The sequence below is a fragment of the Nicotiana tabacum genome, chromosome 22, assembly GCF_000715075.1.
Source record: "Nicotiana tabacum cultivar K326 chromosome 22, ASM71507v2, whole genome shotgun sequence".
Lineage (NCBI taxonomy): Eukaryota > Viridiplantae > Streptophyta > Magnoliopsida > Solanales > Solanaceae > Nicotiana > Nicotiana tabacum.
Window position 1 is genome coordinate 197857511 of NC_134101.1, and position 20273 is coordinate 197877783.

Genomic DNA, 20273 nt, shown 5'->3' on the forward strand with positions numbered 1-20273 from the left:
TTGCTCAGATTTTCATCATTAGGGACTACTTGAAACCTGCCCAGTTGTCGTAATACCCGATGAGGGGCATATGGCTGGATGCTGCGAAGCCCCATTAAGAGAACATGACATTCTTCAGCCGACATGTAGATAACCTCAGTATCAGTCAACCAACCAAATGCCCATTCAATTTGGTCAGTATCCCGTCATGCGCTTCTTGAATCCGCTGATACAATTCCTCTTGGTCAACCCGTGGTTCATGTATCCTACTCGGTGATGGAGGTGTTCCTGCATCCATAGCTGAAGTAACAGGTTGCAACCTTGGAAGAACGTACCTCCTTCTCGGCATATAGTCAGAGCCCGGTAGATTTCGGACAAAATCAAAGGAACCACAGTACTATTGGTTCTTTTGATTGCCACGTCGGCCATCCCTACCAGACCTATCTCTATCTTTTTATCCTCCCTTGGGCAGACCATGACTCCCAAGAATGCTGTGATAAAAGCCAAAGTACGTCTTGCTTCCCATTTGTTTCTGTTCCCACCGTGAGTTAGCCCAAGGTTCGGTTCCTCGAAACCCTGCGGGGTTCCGTACCGCTGATACAAGAAATGGAGATCACAACACCCTTTCGATAAATCGTCATGTTGTACCTTCCGACTAATGCTTAGTAGATCCAGAAATGCATGCGGGGACACTGGCCTTGGCGAAAGCAAATATTGCCCTCTTAACTTCTCATTCAGTCCCGCGTATCCGGTAACTTCCTCAAGTGTCGGTGAAAGTTCAAAATCAACAAAACGGAATACATTGCAGGTGGGGTCCCAAAATGGTATTAGAGCTTCAAGAATATCTGTCCTCGGCTCAACACCCAACAAATTTACAAAACCTCCCAATATTCTTCCTATTACCCCTTTGCTATCGGCTTCCAAGTCATTCCACCTCATGTGGAGTTGTAGAGGGACCTCGCTGAGGGCTGAGAATGGTTCATTTTGCTCTGTGTTCATCCTGCACATTTATTAGGGTGACCTTTTAGGTGAAAACAAAAACCTTTATTTTGACTCTAACCAAAAATCTTTGGACAAAAACAAAAAAAAATTCATTTAAATACATGTGTATACATATATACATATATGCTTTATGGTATATCATTTTTGGTAAAAATGGAAAAAGAGTTGGACCCGATGAGGGTTGCCTACGTATCTCACATCCGGTGAGAATCAAACCGACGTAGTTCGGGTGATAAACTAACTGGTTTATTTATTTCTATTTTTTTTTATTTTTTTTATTATTATTTATTTATTTATCTTATTTTTTTTTTTTTAAAAATAAAAATTTCCCAACATTCAAAACCGGTCATCATGCATGTTTGAAGCAAATAGATGCACAAGCAGTGAGTAGGATGCATCAGGATGGCCTTTTCTATTTCAGGTTGCTATTCCTAGACGGACCCAACCCCTGTGTTGAGTCCCCTAAGTCAAATGCACATGATGCAAATAAACGTTCCTACTAGGGATCCGGCATGTGGCTTTGTTATACTAGGTTCAGAACCTGGGTGTTTGTTCTAGACCTGGCTTACCCGAGCGGACAGCTCGAGCCGAGGGGGGCAGCGTACCGGGAATACAGAAGCTTCACCGGCTTAGCAACTTGTCCGAACCTCGTTCTAAATTGGGATTTGACACTATACAGAAAAGAAGTCGTACGAAGTACACCCTTCTTCATGATTCAGAAGACTCAGAAAGGATATGGGTTTCGGCACAGTTTATATACAGTCCAAAAATATCAAAGCGGTAAAAGCAGCATTTAACACATTAGGCTCAAACATGTAAAAATCAGATAATAAATAAAGCCAAATAATAACAACTATTTCAAGCTCGAATTCTTAACCCTGAACCAGTGGTTCTGGGTCCTATTCCCCAGCGGAGTCGCCAGAGCTGTCACACCTCCTTTTTCCGCGCCCCGGGGGCGCAGGGGAGTTTTTCCAATTAAAGGACAATCGAAATGGGATTGGTTTATTAATTTCAGAGTCGCCACTTGGGAGATTTAGGGTGTCCCAAGTCACCAATTTTAATCCCGAATCGAGGAAAAGAATGACTCCATGTTACAGTCTGCGCACCAGAAATCCGGATAAGGAATTCTGTTAACCCGGGAGAAGGTGTTAGGCATTCCCGAGTTCCGTGGTTCTAGTACGGTCGCTCAACTGTCATATTCGGCTTATTTATCTGATTTTAAATACCATTATGAACCAATGTGCCAATTTTAACTTTTTACCGCTTTATTGTTATTATTTCAAAAGGATGTGAACATCGCTTAAAACATGTCTTTGGACTGCGTCACATGAAGTGCACCCACAATCTGGAACATATTTTATTTGATGTTTTGGGATTTGGATCTGGGTCGCATGAAATGAACACCCCAAGTTTTAAGAAAGTAGATTATTAAACACGCACCTAAAGAGACTATCGTGTTATTATTTTGGGAAGGGCCATGAAATTTGCTAAACGGCCCGTCCCGGAATCTAAGTATTTAATATATACATTTAGAGGGCCCCGTAGCTTCTACATTTTTGTTTGTCGAGGCTCGTCTCATTTTTATTTTAAAGGATAAACCTACAATGACTATATTTCCTATTAAGTTCGTCTCTAAAAATAAAAGAAAATCTCTTAATTATTTACATGCTTGCAGATTATTTACAGCAGGATCTGAAATGCTTTTACAGAATAAGGAAACATGACCATGCATACGGACAGCTGATCGAACATTATGGGCCCAAATCCAGCTCAAGCAGAATGGGCCAGACCTGGGCCACTATTTATCCGAGGCGGGTCTGTTTGGTCTGTTTTGACCTAGGCTCGACCTTCATAAGGTTGAGGGGCGCGGACTTGTGCTAATTGTTATAAGGGTGTGGCTTGATAATTATAGCGAGGCAGTTTATCAAAAGAGAATGAAAATTAACTAAGGCGGATAGTTTTATTCTTTGACATGCATTAAAAGAGAATGTTAATTACAAAACACAACTAATTTCCAAGACATAGCCTAGTATACTACCAATCCTTTTGTCTGTTAACCTAACCAACATGTGATATTAAACCCTACTACATTTTTTGTATTCACTATATGAAAGGACCAACTCCAATACCCAAACAAGATGGTAAACCATTACACACTACATAATCATCTATATAGCAACTACATGTGGACATAGATGTCTTCAAATCTTCCCTTTTGTATTCATGCTCGATTTTCAAATTACATGGACAGTATTAGTTGTGTACCTGGTATAGAGAAACAAAAGAAGAAGGAAAAGGATCAGCTGAGTAGTACACAGCAAACAACAGCAACAGCAGATTCACAGCAACAACGCAGCAACAACAACCAGCCAACAATGATGAAGCTCAGCAAGGAGTCGAGCAACAAATAAACAATCCCAGAAAAACAGAGTAGGAAATAACAACCCAGAATGTTGAATGTAACAGCAACAGAAATCCAATGACCACAAAAAAGCTTGGCAAACGACAGAAAAGCAAAACCACAAAGACAACCTGATCAAACTGGACTCTTACACAGTTTCTTCTAGACAATACTCATTCACAATGTTCTGAAATTTATTTCTGTTTTTCCTTTTTCAGTTTTCTTACTCACAGAATCTCTCAAGACTCCAAAAAATTGAACCCCCTTTTCTAATGGAAGGTCTGCCTCTTTTATAGCCTAACCTTAACACTTTACAATCTTTTTGACAACTCAAAATTCCCCCTCCCTGTTGTTTTTCCACTCACCTCTTTTAAATAAACAAAACTCCCATCAAATTTCTGACAGCCCCTCTCTCTTTTGTTGTTAAAATTTACTAATCACTTGTTTATTTAACCAAAGTGTGGGCAGTAGGAATATAATCTGACAGCACATGTTGTCCAATTATTTTAATTCCTTAAAGCTAACCATACACATGCTGCCCACGGTCCAAACCAAATGGCATCGTGTTTTAAAATCAAAGTATGAATCTGCCATTATAACCTTTCCCCTAGATGTTCTTTAATTCAATTTGAACAAAATCAATAGGCAATACAATTCAGTTCCTAATGGGATTCAAATACGATCACAGCAAAAATAAACAACATGAATCAAGTTGTTATCATTAATGACTGCAACTAATTGACGACATATATCGACTCGACTATATTAATCGTAACACATAACAATCAATCGTTCATATAAACAACACGTACAGAGTCCCGAGTGACTTCAGACAACTTTGTTCAATCACTGGGAACCTATATGAATTAACTCGTTTGACGACTAATCTAATCGAACATGTATATCACAGAATACATTCAAATCATACACAGAAAACAACTGACCAAATAAAAGGTCTTTACAAGGACGGAAGAAATTAAGAAAAGTATCAGAAAACACCGAACAAACACAACAGAACATGCTAACATACTTAACTAGCAGTTGAATAAAACAAAAAAGGAAAAGAAAATTTACCAAAAAATGTTCAAACAAAACTGAACCAAATCTGACTCAACATTGACCCTTTGAGGCCGAACAAACTTTAATCAGGGTGTTCTCACATGAGAACACCTTGATTAAGGTCTATTAGACCTCAAACCCCCGTTAAGGCTAGCCGGATTCCCCATGTGCCTGTGTTCTAAAGTCTGGATTTTCAGATCTGGATTTTTGGGAGTTGTGGGTAGATTCGGACCAAACCAAGCTTGGTTTGGTCACGAGGAAGGTCAGGGGAGTGTCTGGTATGAAGATGGGGTGGTTTGGCATAGATCCGGGTTAGACTCAAATCTTCAAATGAAGATTCGAGACGAACGAAAGTGATTCGAGGCTAGGGAGTAATAGATCCATGTTCAGGAGAGTGAGGGGGTCTTAGGGTGTTCGGGAGGTGGCCACCGGCGTTCATGCCGCCGGGTTTTGGTGGAAGTGAAACTAGGGCGGCGTTAGGGTTTGGGGGTTTCAGGGCTTGGGGAAGGAGATGACTGAAGGGGGGGGGGGTTCGGATAGGGGGTGCGGGGTGAAGGGTCAAGTTTATATATGGAAGGGGAAGAGAGATTGGAGCCGTTAGATCAAGTGATCTGAACGGCTTAGATCTATTGGTGGGTAACAGGACGGGGTCGTTTGGTATGGGAACGGGGTCGTTTTGGTTTAGGTGAGGGGTTGGGTTGAACCGGCTAAATAGGTCGGGTTATGAGGGAAGCCAGGGACCGTTGGATCAATGGGGTTGGACGGCTCAGATCAACTTGCCTGAAACGGCGTCGTTGAGGTGAGTTGGACAGCCTGATCTGGACCGTTCCTTTGAATCAGATCAACGACTTCAAATGGGGACGCCGATACGACGTCGTTTGAGTCCGTGCTTGGGCAGGCTGGATTTGGACTGGATCAGCACTTTGGTTTTGGGCCTTTTTTCGGGGCCCAAATCAGATTTTCCTTTTCTCCTCTCTTTTTTTTTTTCAATTTAAACAAAAAATTCCTAAAACAATGTAAAAATTAAAATAAACCTACACATATTGAGTGACACCCACAACGATAAACACACATAAATGGACAATAAAAAATAAAAATAAAATAAAAATGGTTAGATCACAGTTTAGAACGAACGATGTACACATACATATATTTTTTGAATTTTCTTTTAACGACAGGCATTTTGTATTTTTGTTTGGTAATGACTAGATGTAAAATGGACAGACCCATAAATGACTAACAACACATGTCACGGAAAACTCGAAAAATTGTACAGCGAAATCATTTGTCACTATTTTTATTTTCTTTTGGAGCGATTGTCCGTGAAGCAAAAATCACGTGCTTACAATTCTTATGCCTAAAATATGCTTAGCATGACTCAAATATTTCATTGCAAAAGACTTATTCAACCGTTTCTTCAACTCGTCAATCTTGGAAGCATTTCTGCCCACAATCAACATATCATCCACATATAGCAAGAGGATGATAAAATCATCATTAGAAAATCTTTGTACAAACACACAATGATCTGAAGAAGTCTTCTTGTAGCCTTGCTTCCCCATAACAGACATAAGTTTCTTATGCCACTGTCTGGGAGCTTGCTTCAATCTATATAAACTCTTCTTAAATTTGCATACAAGATTTTCTTTACCTTTTACCTTGAAGCCCTCAGGTTTTTCAATATAGATCTCCTCTTCTAAGTCACTGTGAAGAAAAGCAGTCTTCACATCCATCTGCTCAATCTCCAAATCAAGACTAGCAGTCAAACTAAGAACTGTCCGAATGGAGGACATTTTCACGACAGGAGAAAATATTTCGTCAAAGTCAATACCTTTCCTTTGACCAAATCCTTTGACAACCAATCTAGCTTTATATCTGGGTTTCAAACTATGTTCTTCAGTTTTAACTTTGAACATCCACTTGTTTTTCAAAGCTCTCATGCCCTTAGGCAATTTCACCAACTCATAAGTATAGTTCTCATGCAGAGATTTCATCTCATCTTGCATGGATTCAATCCATTGATCCTTGTGCTCATCCTCTATGGCCTCCTCATAACATTCAAGTTCTCCTCCATCAGTGAGTAATACATACTCATTGGGTGAATAATGGGAGAAAGGAGTACGAGGTCAAGAAGACCTATTGAGTGGAATATCTAACTCGTCCACAACTTCGTGAGTAGGATCATCTACCTCATCAACATTAGCATTGTTATCACCATCACCATCAATATGCTGATCTGGAATATGGTTCTGGGCATCACCATCATCGTTGAGCCCACCAACATCATCCACATTTGTATGAGTAACGTGATCAAGATTAACTAAACCTTTATGAACTTGGAGATTTATAGCTTCTCCGCTTTGTTAATATCTTCAATGGTTTGATCCTCCACGAAGATAACATCACGGCTTCTCACGGCCTTCTTCTCAATTGGATCATATAGCATGTAACCAAACTCATCAAGGCCATAACCAATAAAGATGCACTGCCTTGTCTTAGCTTTTAATTTTGACCTCTCATATTTAGGCACATGTACAAAAGCTTTGCAACCAAATACTTTCAAGTGGTCATAGGAAACATCCTTGCCATACCAAGCTCTGTTTGGAACATCACTTTGTAAAGCAACTGCAGGGGATAGATTAATAACATGTGCGGCGGTCAACAAAGCCTTACTCCAAAAGGAATTCGACAACTTTGCTTTAGAAAGCAAACATCTAACTTTTTCCATCAAGGTCCTATTCATTCTTTCTGCTAAACCATTAAGCTGCGGAGTCTTAGGAAGAGTCTTCTGGTGTCTGATACCCTGTTACTTGCAGTATTTGTCAAACGGTCCACAATATTCACCACCATTATCAGTACGAATACACTTCAGCTTCTTTCCAGTTTCTCTTTCAACTGAAGCCTGAAACTGCTTAAAGACACCCAACACTTGGTCTTTAGTCTTCAAGATGTAGACCCAAAGTTTCCTTGAGAAGTCATCAATAAGGGTAGCAAAATAAAGTGCACCACCCAAAGACCTTGTCTTCATTAGACCACATAAATCTGAATGCACCAACTCAAGCAATTATGTCTTTCTTGAAGGAGGATGAGACTGGAAAGAAACTCTTTTTTGTTTTCCAGCCAAGCAGTGCTCATATTTTTCTAATTTTGCACTTTCAAAATTTGTCAACAATTTCTTCTTAGCTAGAACATTTAGTCCTTTCTCACTAATGTGGCTAAGCCTCTTATGCCATAACGTTGAAGAGTTATGGCTCTCAACGACATTTACTATATCAACACAGGTAGAGGCCGTAGTCCAGTATAGACCACGACGCTTTTCCCCAATAGCCACGATCATGGAGCCCTTAGTGAGCTTCCACTTTCCAGCACCATTGGTACTAACATATCCCTCATCATCCAAAACACAAACAGAGATCAAGTGCAAACGAACATCAGGTGCATGCTTTACATTGTTTAAAACTAGTTTAGATCCAATACTAGTTTCCAAACAAATCGTTCCACCACCAGCCACTCTAGATACAGTCTCATTACCCATACTCAAAGTTCCAAAGTCACCCTGAGCATAGGATGAGAAAAATTCCTTCCTTGATGTCACATGAGATGCGGCACCACTGTCCACAACCTAGCTTGACTCATCACAAGCAATATTTATCAGATATGCATCAAGGACGGTAACAAGATCTTCTATAGTGATGGTGGCCACACGATTGCCATCTTTTTTATGTTCTTCCTTGTCTCTATTCTCCTTTTTCAAAATACGGTAGAACTTCTTTGTGTGCCCTTTCTTCCCGCAATGATAGCACTCAATATCTTTAAGTCAGCTTCTGGATTTGCTTCTATTATGTTCTCTATTTTGAGAACCCCAATTCTTGCTTCTCCCCCATAGAGTCAGTCACCAAGACATCTGATGAGGAGGAATCCTGAGATTTTCTTCTCATCTCTTCATTTAAAAGGCTGCTCTTGGCAAGATCCATAGAGATCACACCATCCGGAGCAGAATTTTATAATGAAGTTCTAAGAATTTCCCAAGAATCTAGTAGGGAACCAAGTAGAAATAGGCCTTGAATTTCTTCATCAAATTTAATGTCCATAGCAGATAACTGGTTCATGATCCCCTGAAAATTATTCAGATGATCTGTCATCGCGGAACCATCATGGTATTTTAAACCCAACATCTGCTTTATCAGAAACATCTTGTTGTTTCCAGTTTTCCGAGCGTACAAACTTTCAAGGTGCTCCCATAGGATCCGAGCATGTGTTTCCCTAGAAATCTGGTTCAAAACATTATCGTCAACCCACTGTCTAATAAAGCCGCAAACCTGCCTGTGTAACAAATTCCACTCTTCATCTGATTTATTATCAGACTTTATAGTGGTGAAGGCAAGTTGATGAAAATTCTTAACATAGAGCAAATCTTCCATTTTGCCCTTCCAAATGACATAATTTGTGTCATTCAAAGTAATCATTCTACTAGTGTTGACTTCCATCATTTATCACAAATACAAATACTATTTATTAGGAGACCAAAGTAATTCTTTTTTGATGTAGAAGTTTAGACTATGCTACAACCACAGAGCATTGCAAGTCAAAACCTATAATAAAGTGAGTGATTTCTGATGTAAAAAATATTAAGTAGTCGATAAAGCAGTCACAAATACGTATCATGTTGTTTTCTGGAGTGTAAGAATTTGTGCATACATTTGGTCTTTCTTTTGGTTAATTCTATTTAAACGCTTCTCGATAGATCTAATGTCTTTTGTAATGACGTGCATTTTCTGTTTAAGCCTCTCCACATTGGCATTGGAGATCATTTTGATGGGATGTGTTTGGTTGAAGAGAACCTGCAAAAAATCACGGAAGTCAAGTTATTAATGTCAATTAGCTAAACTATTAGTAAGACATCTCTCGTTAGTTATTCGTTAATTTCCTGAGATGTTCATGGTTTTTGAATTTTCGTTCCTCTCTTTCAATTAATGATGCCTTAGATATTAAACACGCATTACAAAATAGGGATTAAGTAAGAAGGGATCAATTTTTTAGAGTAAAGTACTATTTGTTCAACTCGGGTATGGGGCACATTACGAATTTAATTTAAAAGCTTTGTTGGGGTGGGGCAGAGCGAGATATATTCATCTTCGAAAATATATAGCAAAATTATCAAAATTCCATGGACATGCAGAAGACAAATTCATATTTAGATTTGATATTTTTCCCGTACCTTATTGTGAACGAATTTGGTCTCTTTAGCACTTTCAACGACTTCTCTTGTATCTATTGCTGCTGTTATCTCCCGAAAAATCTTCTTCTCATCGGCTAAAGAGTTACTCCCGTGTCTTGTCTTGCAACACAAAGTCTTAATCTGTAATTAACAAAAGGTAAATGGTTAATTAGCCTCAACATAATAATCAGATTTAGGACGTCGGTAGTTTAATTTGGACAACTTAGCGTTCCTAGTACAAACACGGATGCGTTTCGGGCACCTCGATCTCACCCAAGTCCTTGCATGCCATAAGAAGCAAAAGAAGATTAATCTTGGGAAAGTGTCTTACCGATAGAGGCTCATTAGGCTTTGCTTCACATGTACTGTAGACACCTAAGAAAGTCTCTTCTGTATATTCAAATTTTCGTCGTCTTGACTCATAAGAATATGGGAACGGTAGTAGCCTTCTTATGTTTTCAGATAATTTGTCTCTATCATGCTGCATATAGAGTAAGGACCACACCAAAATGCAAAAAATGTCGGTCAAAACAATGTAGAATAACGCAACTTATAGTAACAAATATTTTTTATGGCAATAGCTCCAATAGTACGATTATGGTTAGAGATTTTTACTTATCTATAACAATTTTAAAATTTATTTACCCTCACTATTGAGGCTTTAACTTAATTACAAGTCAATATACAAATTACCAATTTTATACAAAATAATGTATTAGACTCTAATCTTCCATATTTTCTCTCCCTCTTCTATCCTAAAACTAAAATTTTAAATTAACAAAAGAATATTTGGTCTTTTTCTTGTCAACTTCAGCCATACCTTTACCAGAACAAAGAGATTTGGCATCAAGCAATTCTATTATGTTTTCTCTTTCTTCGTATTTTCTATTTTTTCTATGTTAAATAATGAATGAATTATCATTTTTGAACAAGGGAAGACTGTTAAATTCTTTGACATTTTTGAAATTAATAAACAAAATGGTATTAATCAGAAGCAAATAGATTGAATTGGAAACTATTTTAATCCATTAGAAAGCTTAAAAGCTTTGAATTTGAGAATCGAAATTTAAAAAATTATTTTTTGTTTGGATTGGATGTTGTTGTAAATGATTGGGAATTTGGTGAAGATTCAAGAAACTTTTGGTTGAAATTTCATATTAAAACTCGAAAAGAAGATATAATCAAATTGTATATATTTTGCATGCCGAATATAGAAACGGTATACAAAACATCTACACTTTATATAATTGTATACAAGTTGTATATAAATTGTATGTAAATAATAGTTTTTGACCGAATTCTGTACAAAAAAATATGTATTTAAGTTGTAGATCAATTATGGATTTTGACCGAATATGTATATATTTTTTTAAAAACTTTATTTACTTTCTGTAAATATGAAAACTTAGAAGAAACAGGGTAAATAGAGTGCGATACTATATTAAAAAGAAAAAACAAAGTGAAATGGAGAATAAAAAAAAATGAAACAAAAAGAAAAGAAAGAAAAATGGGGAGAGCCTTAGATCGAACTTGGGCACAAGAAGGGAGGAGACATACATGTAATAAAATCTTCAAAAGGGTCATACACCACCACCACCAACAACAACAACAATAATAATTCAGTAAAATCCCACAAGTAAAATCTGAAAGGGTAGAATGTACGCAGACCTTATCCCTACCATGAGAGAATAAAGAGAATATTTCCAAGAGACCCTCAGCTCAAGAAAACGAAAATAGACAATAGAAACTCCGATAACAAAAAAAAAAAAGAACTTCAAAAGAGTCACATTTTATCATTTTTTGAAAAAGAGACCATTTTAGCATAAAGTCTTTAAGACGGGCTCCTAGTGTGTTTTTCTCAAAAGAAAATTGTTTAGTTTAAGAAACAAGAAGTGATATATCACTATCCTCACAAGATCCAAGTCCCCTAAATATACCTCCCCACCCAAAAATAAAATAAATAAATAAAAAATTTCTAAAATCTCGTGAAATCTAGAGGTAACGACAATTTTTTTTTTTTGTTAAATTGTGATGCAACATTTATTCAGTCCTAGACAGAACCTCTAGGAGATTTTACTTTTGGTTCCCGAAGGCCTCTTCCTTTTTGTTCGGTTTGTTCTTTTCAATCTTTTACTTTATTTTCATTTTATCTTTTATTTTTTGTGTTATCTATTTTCGATTTATTCACACAGAGAATAACATACGGAAGATACACACAGAGAAACACCAAAGATTTGAAAAACAAACTTTTCAAAATCTCAAAGAAAATCAAACAGATCTAAATCCGAAAAAAAAGAGTTCCAAACAAAAATCAAAAATAAAAGAAGAAGAAAGCTGTAATTAGAGGGACTGACATCGATTTCTCTTGGCTTGGCGTTGATTTTCTGGGTTTGGTTCAGTTATTTTGCTGATGTTCTTCTCTGCTGGGCTTGAGATTCAAATCCTCTGTTATTGGACCTTCACTCGATTCAGAAAATTTTGAACCCAGTAGCGGGTGTTGATTGCTCAGTGGCAGAGTCATCGGAGTTAGTAAGTGGTAGCGGTGATAGCTCCTTCTGGTTTTTGGGTCGTGGTATTTTCTGTATTTTCAGGAATTCTCGGAGTATTGGAGACAAGTTGGGCGCACGAGCACTGGCAAAGGAAAACAACCTGGACGAGTGTCAGCAAAGGGCGGTAGGAAGTGGTGTGTGAGCGTAGAACTACATCGAGTACAGCAAATCAGCCACATGTTTGGTTATCGGGAGTTGGTACCTCCTGTTTTACTGTTTCCCTTTTGGTATTAGCTAAATTACTGTTACTTTACTTCGCAATAGTTAAACCTTTCAACTAGGATACTAGTTACCACTTGTTTCCTTCCAGTTTGATTTGTTGTCCGTTGTGCTCTAGCGAGTCTTCTCTAGATTGGTGTAGGTGTAGTGGCTACAGTCTGGGATGATAGAATAAAGGCATGTCCTCGGGTGGGGCAGAGTGTGGGGCTGGGGTCAGGGGGTGGGTCGGGTAGCAGGGGAGGTAGAGGGGGCAAGGGAGCCTATAGGTTGAGAATCGGGTCATAGAACATAGGTTCACTAACGAGTAAATTCATAGAGTTGGCGAAAATCCTGCAGAAGAGGAAGATTAATATAGCGTGTGTCCAGGAGACTAGGTGGGTCGGATCGAGGGCGAAAAACGTGGATGGGTATAAGTTGTGGTACTCTGGTGTCCTGAGGGGTAAGAATGGAGTGAGTATCCTGGTAGATAGTCATCTTAGAGAGTCCGTGGTAGAGGTCAGGCGGGTGAATGATAGACTAATGACTATTAAGTTGGTGGTGGGTGAGGGTACTTTAAATGTCGTTAGCGCATACGCACCGCAAGCAGGCTTGGATGAGGATATTAAGAGGCGCTTTTAGGAGGGGTTGGATGAGATTGTTCGTAGTATACCACCTTCTGAGAGGTTATTCATAGGAGGAGATTTCAATGGTCATATTGGGTCATCTACAGGTGGGTACACTGAGGTGCATGGCGGCTTTGGTTTCGGGAGTGGAACGGAGGGGGCATTTCACTGTTGGACTTTGCCAAGGCTTTCGATCTAGTCATTGCGAACTCTAGTTTTACGAAGCGGGATGAACATTTGGTTACTTACCAAAGTTCGGTGGCGAAGACTCAGATTGACTATCTCCTCTTCAGGAGATGCGACAGAAGGTTGTGCGAGGACTACAAGGTTATCCCAGGTGAGACCCTCTCAACTCAGCATAGGCTTTTGGTGATGGACATTTGTATTAGGATAAGGAGGAAGAAGAGGTCAGTACAAGGACGCCCCAGGATTAGGTGGGGCGCCTTAACTAAGGATAAAGCTGAGGAGTTGGAAGGAAGGTTATCGGCAATGGAAGCTTGGAAAAGTAGTGGGGACGCAAACACAATGTGGTCGACGACGGCGGACTATATAAGAAAGGCGGCGAGAGAGGTGTTAGGGATATCTACGGGCCACAATGGTGGCCACAAAGGAGATTGGTGGTGGAATACAGCTGTCCAAGGTAAAGTGGAAGCAAAGAAGGCGACTTACCTCCGGTTAGTAGGGAGCACTGACGAGGAGGAGAAGAGAGAGAACGGTCAAAGATATAAAGTATCTAGGAAGGAGGCGAAGATGGCAGTGACGGAGACTAAGACGACAACTTTTGCTCGTCTGTATGAGGAACTAAGGAACAAAGGTGGGGAGAAGAAGTTATTCCGACTCGCTTAGGCGAGAGAGAGGACAACTCGGGATCTGGACCAAGTGAGGTGCATAAAAGATGATGACGGCAAAGTTTTGATAGGAGATGACCAGATTAAGAGGAGGTGACAGACCTACTTTCATAAACTTCTAAGTGAAGAAGGGGATCAGGATATTATACTTGGGGAATTGAGGAATGCCGACAATCACCATGAATTAAGTAATTGTAGGGACATTGAGATCGATGAAGTCATTGAGGAAATGCATAAGATGAGAAGGGGCAGAGCTACCGGGCCAGACGAAATTCCGGTTGAACTATGGAGGTGTGTGGGTAGAGAAGGCTTGGAATGACTTACTGCATTGTTTAGTGTTATATTCAAGACTAATAGGATGCCTGAAGAGTGGAGGTGGAGTATAATGGTCCCGTTGTATAAGAACAAAGGTGATGTCCAGAGCTGTAACAACTTTAGAGACATCAAATTTCTAAGTCATACCATGAAAGTTTGGGAGAGAGTGGTAGAATTGAGAGTGCGGAGGACGGTGTCTATTTCAGACAACCAGTTCGGGTTCATGCCGGGGCGATCTACCACAGAAGCTATCCACCTTATTAGGAGGATGGTGGAACAGTACAGAGATAGGAAGAAGGATCTACACATGGTGTTTATTGATCTGGAGAAAGCGTACGATAGGGTTCCTAGGGAGGTCTTATGGAGCTGCTTAGAGGATAAAGGGGTCCCGGTTGACTATATTAGGGTGATTAAAGACATGTATGCTGGAGCTAAGACTCGGGTTAGGACAGTAGGAGGCGACTCTGAACACTTTCCAGTTGTTACGGGGTTGCACCAAGGGTCTGCGCTCAGCCCATTCCTATTTGCCCTGGTGATGGATGCACTGACTCATCATATTCAAGGGGAGGTGCCATGGTGCATGCTATTTGCTGATGACATTATTCTAATTGACGAGACACGATGCGGCGTCAACGAGAGGCTAGAGATTTGGAGACATGCTCTTGAGTCTAAAGGTTTCAAGTTGAGCAGGACGAAGACGGAATACCTCGAGTGCAAATTTGGAGTTGAGCCGTCGGAAGAGGGAGTTGAAGTGAGGCTTGACTCTCAAGTCATTCCCAAGAGGGGTAGTTTCAAGTACCTTAGATCGGTTATTCAGGGGACCGGGGAGATTGACGAGGATGTCACACACCGTATAGGGGTGGGGTGGATGAAGTGGAGGTTAGCGTCGGGAGTCTTGTGTGACAAGAAAGAGACACCGTTACTAAAAGGTAAGTTTTATAGAGCAGTGGTTAGGCCTGCCATGTTATATGGAACTGAATGTTGGCCGGTAAAGAACTCACACATCCAGAAGATGAAAGTAGCAGAGATGAGGATGTTGAGGTGGATGTGCGGGCATACTAGGATGGATAAGATTAGGAATGAAGATATTCGAGAGAAGGTGGGCGTGGCCCCCATGGAGGACAAGATGCGGGAAGTAAGACTCAGATGGTTCGGGCACATTCATAGGAGAAGCACTGATGCACCGGTGAGGAGGTGTGAGCGACTGGCTGTAGTGGGCACGCGGAGAGGTAGAGGACGACCTAAGAAGTATTGGGGAGAGGTGATCAGACAGGACATGGCGCGACTTAGGATTACTGAGGACATGGCCCTTGACAGGGAATTATGGAGGTCGAGCATTAAGGTTGTAGGTTAGGGGAAACTTGTGAATATTTCTACAGCACAATAGAGTGAGACTAGCCAGTTAGGAGTTAGATTAAGAATGTAATTGGTCGTCTATTGATGTAGGGCTTTACCTGCTAGTTTTACTATACCAGCCATCTATTTCGTATTTCGTATTCTGTATTTCATATCTCTTATATTGCTATTATTTTATTATGCATTTTTATGGTACTAATATATCGGCTCCTGTTGCTTTTTCTGAGCCGAGGGTCTCCTGGAAACAGCCTCTCTACCCTTCGGGGTAGGGGTAAGGTCTGCGTACATATTACCCTCCCCAGACCCCACTTGTGGGATTATACTGGGTCGTTGTTGTTGTTGTTATTGTGATGCAACATTGCAAGGATAACGATATGCGCAATATATTCAAAATAAATTCAACAATTCATATACAATGTTTTTAGCTTCACCACAAAGGAAATTGGCCGTAATCGCAATTTCTCTTTATTACCTTAAGGTCAACTTACCTTCTTCAATTTTGCTCATAAAGTTACTTTCCGAGAAAAGGGATACTAATAAGTTTTGTAAATAAATTATGTATAAGAAGCTACCAAGATATTATTATTTTTATAACCATAGAGCAGTGGATGGTTATAGAGCAGTGGTTAGGTCTGCCATGTTATATGGAACTGAATGTTGGCCGGTAAAGAACTCACACACCCAGAAGATGAAAGTAGCTGAGATGAGGATGTTGAGGTGGATGTTCGGGCATACAAGGATGGATAAGATTAGGAATGAAGATATTCGAGAGAAGGTGGGCGTGGCCCCATGGAGGACAAGATGCGGGAAGTAAGACTCATATGGTTCGGGCACATTCAGAGGAGGAGCATTGATGCACCGGTGAGGAGGTGTGAGCGGCTGGCTGTAGTGGGCATGCGGAGAGGTAGAGGGCGACCTAAGAAGTATTGGGGAGAGGTGATCAGACAGGACATGACGCGACTTAGGATTACTGAGGACATGACCCTTGACAGGGAATTATGGAGGTCGAGCATTAAGGTTGTAGGTTAGGGGAAACTTGTGAATATTTCTACAGCACAATAGAGTGAGACTAGCCAGTTAGGAGTTAGACTGAGAATATAATTGGCCGTCTATTAATGCAGGGCTTTACCTGCTAGTTTTACTATACCAACCATTTATTTCGTATTTCGTATTCTGTATTTCATATCTCTTATATTGCTGTTATTGTATTATGCATTTTTTATGGTACTAATATATCGGCTCCTGTTGCTTTTTTTTGAGCCGAGGGTCTCCTGGAAACAGCCTCTCTACCCTTCGGGGTAGGGTAAGGTCTGCTTACATATTACCCTCCCCAGACCCCACTTGTGGGATTATACTGGGTCGTTATTGTTGTTGAGTGTCCGGACTATCTTGCGTGCATCTTAATTAATTTTATGGGATACCTGCCACCTCCCACCAGCAACAGGTATCATGTAATTTTATCCATCAAGATTTGGACAAATCGGGAAAAATCACCAAAACATTTTCCCACCGCTGAAATTTAAACCTACGACCTCGTATTTCTTATCCTTTTCACAGACCATTAGGTCACGCCCAATGAGTTATGGTAAAGTCTAAATTGCATCCAATGGGTTATAGTAAACCGTTTAAGACTTGAAAATGTTAGAAAACTTCGGATTCTGGGAATATCAACTATTTGGGAAATAACAAAGAGATGAATGGGGCTTCTGAAGATATACTTGTAACTTCGTAAAGTTATAATTACGTATATATTATGAGTAACGATAAGTTTTACACCTTGAAATCTATGTTATAATTTAAGCTTATCTTAGTTAAGAAACAAGCGAAAAAAAATGAAACAGAAATAAAAACAGGGGATAAAAAAGGCTAGTTACCTTTCTCTCTTGTAACTTCTCAAAAATCTTAGCTCGAGTTTGATTTTCCTTGTGTATCAAATTTAAAGCTCTTTCAATTCTCCAGTTGATTTCAGGGGTTCTGGAAGCTTCATTGCTTGATGCCATGAATTTTTTTGTAAAAATTCTAAACCCGATTTCTTGAAGGTGTAGATAAAATATTAAGAGGGTTTTACGTGGAGAAAAACGATGAATGATTCTTTGAAGAAAATTAATTATACTACTGCTTAAATGTAAAGAAGGAACTTGGGCCTCAAGAAAGTCAACTCCAATTTTCTTCGTTATTATCTTTTTTGTATAATAATTTCGTCATAATGGAGACATTGAGTATTTTTAAAAGAACATTTCAAGACCTGTTCAAGATACACACCTTTCCATTAAATTTTAACGTGGTCTCTTGGGAGAATTTTGAAACCTTCACTCCTATAAAAAATTAATTATCTGAAAAGTTGATTTTGTCATTCAAAATTATGAATATTTGGCCATCAAAGCATAATTATTTTATGGTATTTATCAAACTTAGAAAGTGTGTAACGACCTGAAATCCCAACCGCGAGGTTGTGATGGCGCCTAACATTCATTTGCGAAACAAGCCAATATTAGCAAATTACTTGACCATTTTTGGCAAATTTGAAGCAGAACAATAAAAATATGAAATGAAAATAAACTGAATTAGACGAGATAATTATAACTGTAGCGCAGTCTAAACATATCCCAAAAATTTAGAGTCATGAATACATGAGCATACTAGAATTCTACAAATAAAGTCAGAACGAAATACAACGGTTTGAAATAGGGTAAACAGTAAAGACAGAATAGAAGGGGACTTCAGGGACTGCGAACGCCAGTAGCTCTAACTCAAGTCTCCTGTTGTAAGTCGATCCGGGCAAGAACTCCTCTACACGCCGCTGGGACCAATACCGGTATTTACACAAAAGTACAAAAGTGTAGCATGAGTGCCACCAATACTATGTACTTTATAAGTGTCGAGCCTAACCTCGATGAAGTAGTGACACCGCTATGACAAGACACTCACAATAAAGCTGTACGATTAATAGTAATGGAATATAGAAATAGAAATAAAGCAATAACTCATATAAACAAACCTAAAGATCAACTACCAGAGGGCCCCACAATAACATGATCTCAAATCTCATATCACAATATCGAAAATAAACTCTACAACCAGAAATAACTACAAGACATCAAATTTATTGCGCCGTGTAACCCGATCCCAACATTCAACACAATATATGTTACAACGTGCAATCCGTTCCCATTATCATATCATATTATATCATTTCTTGTTTCGGCGTGCAACTCGATCATCCAATATCAATTCCTTTCAATTCTGTTGTGGTGCACGACCCGATCCCCCAATATCAATTTATCAGTATAAACAACTCAATTCCACTATTTACAAAATATCAATACAAAAGAGAAATAAACACATGCAAAACAATAAGGAACTACCAGTACAAATGGAGAATAGCCAATACTTCGTAATCCCAAACCTTATCAAGACATTAATACCGAAATAGGCAAATGGCTCACATACACGGAATAACATTATAAAGTGTTTTCAAGTAATATAAGGACAATAAAAGAAAGTAACACATGAGACAACGAAAATATATAATTAATGCAATTAAAGGCATGTAGCAGGTAAGCAGATATTGGATAAGAAATGTACAAATCGAAACAAGTAACAATTAAATAACAAATAACAAGTAAAGCACGAATAAAGAGTAAGAACATGTAACAGTTAAGGTATGACGCAAGAGATAACATGGAACGAATGATGACATGGAACGAAATAGCCCAATCTCGCATGCTTTAACCTCATGATGGTGCATATATACTCACCACCTTACATGTACGCCGTTTCCCCACACAATTCACATAACAAATAGACCAACAAGTCCTAATTCCCTCAAGTCAAAGTTAGACACGATACTTACCTTACTTCGCAACCAAATTAATCAACCAACCATGACCTTGCCTTTCGTACAAGCCTCTAAACCAATTGAATCTAGCCAATTATTGATCAAACAATTCAAAATAAGTATTAGAAACTACCCATGAATGAAAAAGGTTCAATCTTTGATGAAATTGAAAAAGTCAACCCCGCGTCCACTTTGTTAAAATTCAAAATTCGTACCAAAATCTAATTATTCATTCACCCCAAGCCCGGTTATGTGTTTTGTTTCGAAATTCGACCTCAATTTAAAGTCTAAATCTAAATTTTGCAAAATTTCCAATTTCTACCCAATCACTAGTTTCTACTATGAAAATTCTAGATTTGATGTTAAAATATCATGAAAAGCAATGGGGAATTGAAAGAAAATAAATTAGAATTGCTTATCAATGAATTTGGGAAGAAAAAGTTCTTCAAAAATAGCAACTAGAGTATTTAGGGTTGTGAAATAGCGTAAAATGAGCTAAGTCCAATTTTTTCCCTCTTTTACCCCGCTGCAAGTGTTACATTTGCGAACAAGAAGGTTTAGAAATAGTGTAAAATGAGCTAAGTCATGTTTTCCCCCTCTTTTACCCAGCTATAGGTTTCGCATTTGTGAACTCTTGTTCGCAAATGCAATGCCCAGTGACATTTTGTTCGCAAATATGAACTGCCCCCATAGCAAATGCGGACAAGCACATCGCAAATGCGAAGCTAGCACCAAAACAATGTGTCGCAAATGCGGTCTCAACTAAGTTCACAAATGCGAACTTTTCTTCGCAAAAGCGAACTTCCAATCCACCAGTCCAGCATCGCAAATGCAAACTCCAGTTCGCAAAATCAAGGCTCACAATGCGATATCTGCAACACACAATA

At 39.2% G+C, this 20273-nt stretch overlaps 1 protein-coding gene across 1 annotated transcript; it reads right to left on the reverse strand.

Annotated features, from left to right (window-relative positions):
- Nucleotides 1–8968: 8968 nt before the first annotated feature.
- Nucleotides 8969–17628, reverse strand: LOC107825016 (uncharacterized). The gene is made up of 4 exons (XM_075244755.1): nt 17423–17628; nt 9991–10140; nt 9660–9800; nt 8969–9282 (listed from the first exon to the last, which is right to left on the reverse strand). Exons 1-4 carry the CDS (start codon nt 17546–17548, stop codon nt 9103–9105), a joined length of 597 nt encoding a protein of 198 aa, XP_075100856.1. The 5' UTR covers nt 17549–17628; the 3' UTR covers nt 8969–9102.
- Nucleotides 17629–20273: the final 2645 nt, after the last annotated feature.

Coding starts and splice junctions, on each gene's coding strand:
- LOC107825016 (XM_075244755.1), bottom strand. CDS start 17,548: ATGGCATCAAGCAATGAAGCTTCCAGAACCCCTGAAATCAACTGGAGA. Junction 9,801..9,990: donor AGCCTAATGAGCCTCTATCG/GTAAGACACTTT, acceptor TGTTAATTACAG/ATTAAGACTTTGTGTTGCAA. Junction 9,283..9,659: donor CCAAATTCGTTCACAATAAG/GTACGGGAAAAA, acceptor GATTTTTTGCAG/GTTCTCTTCAACCAAACACA.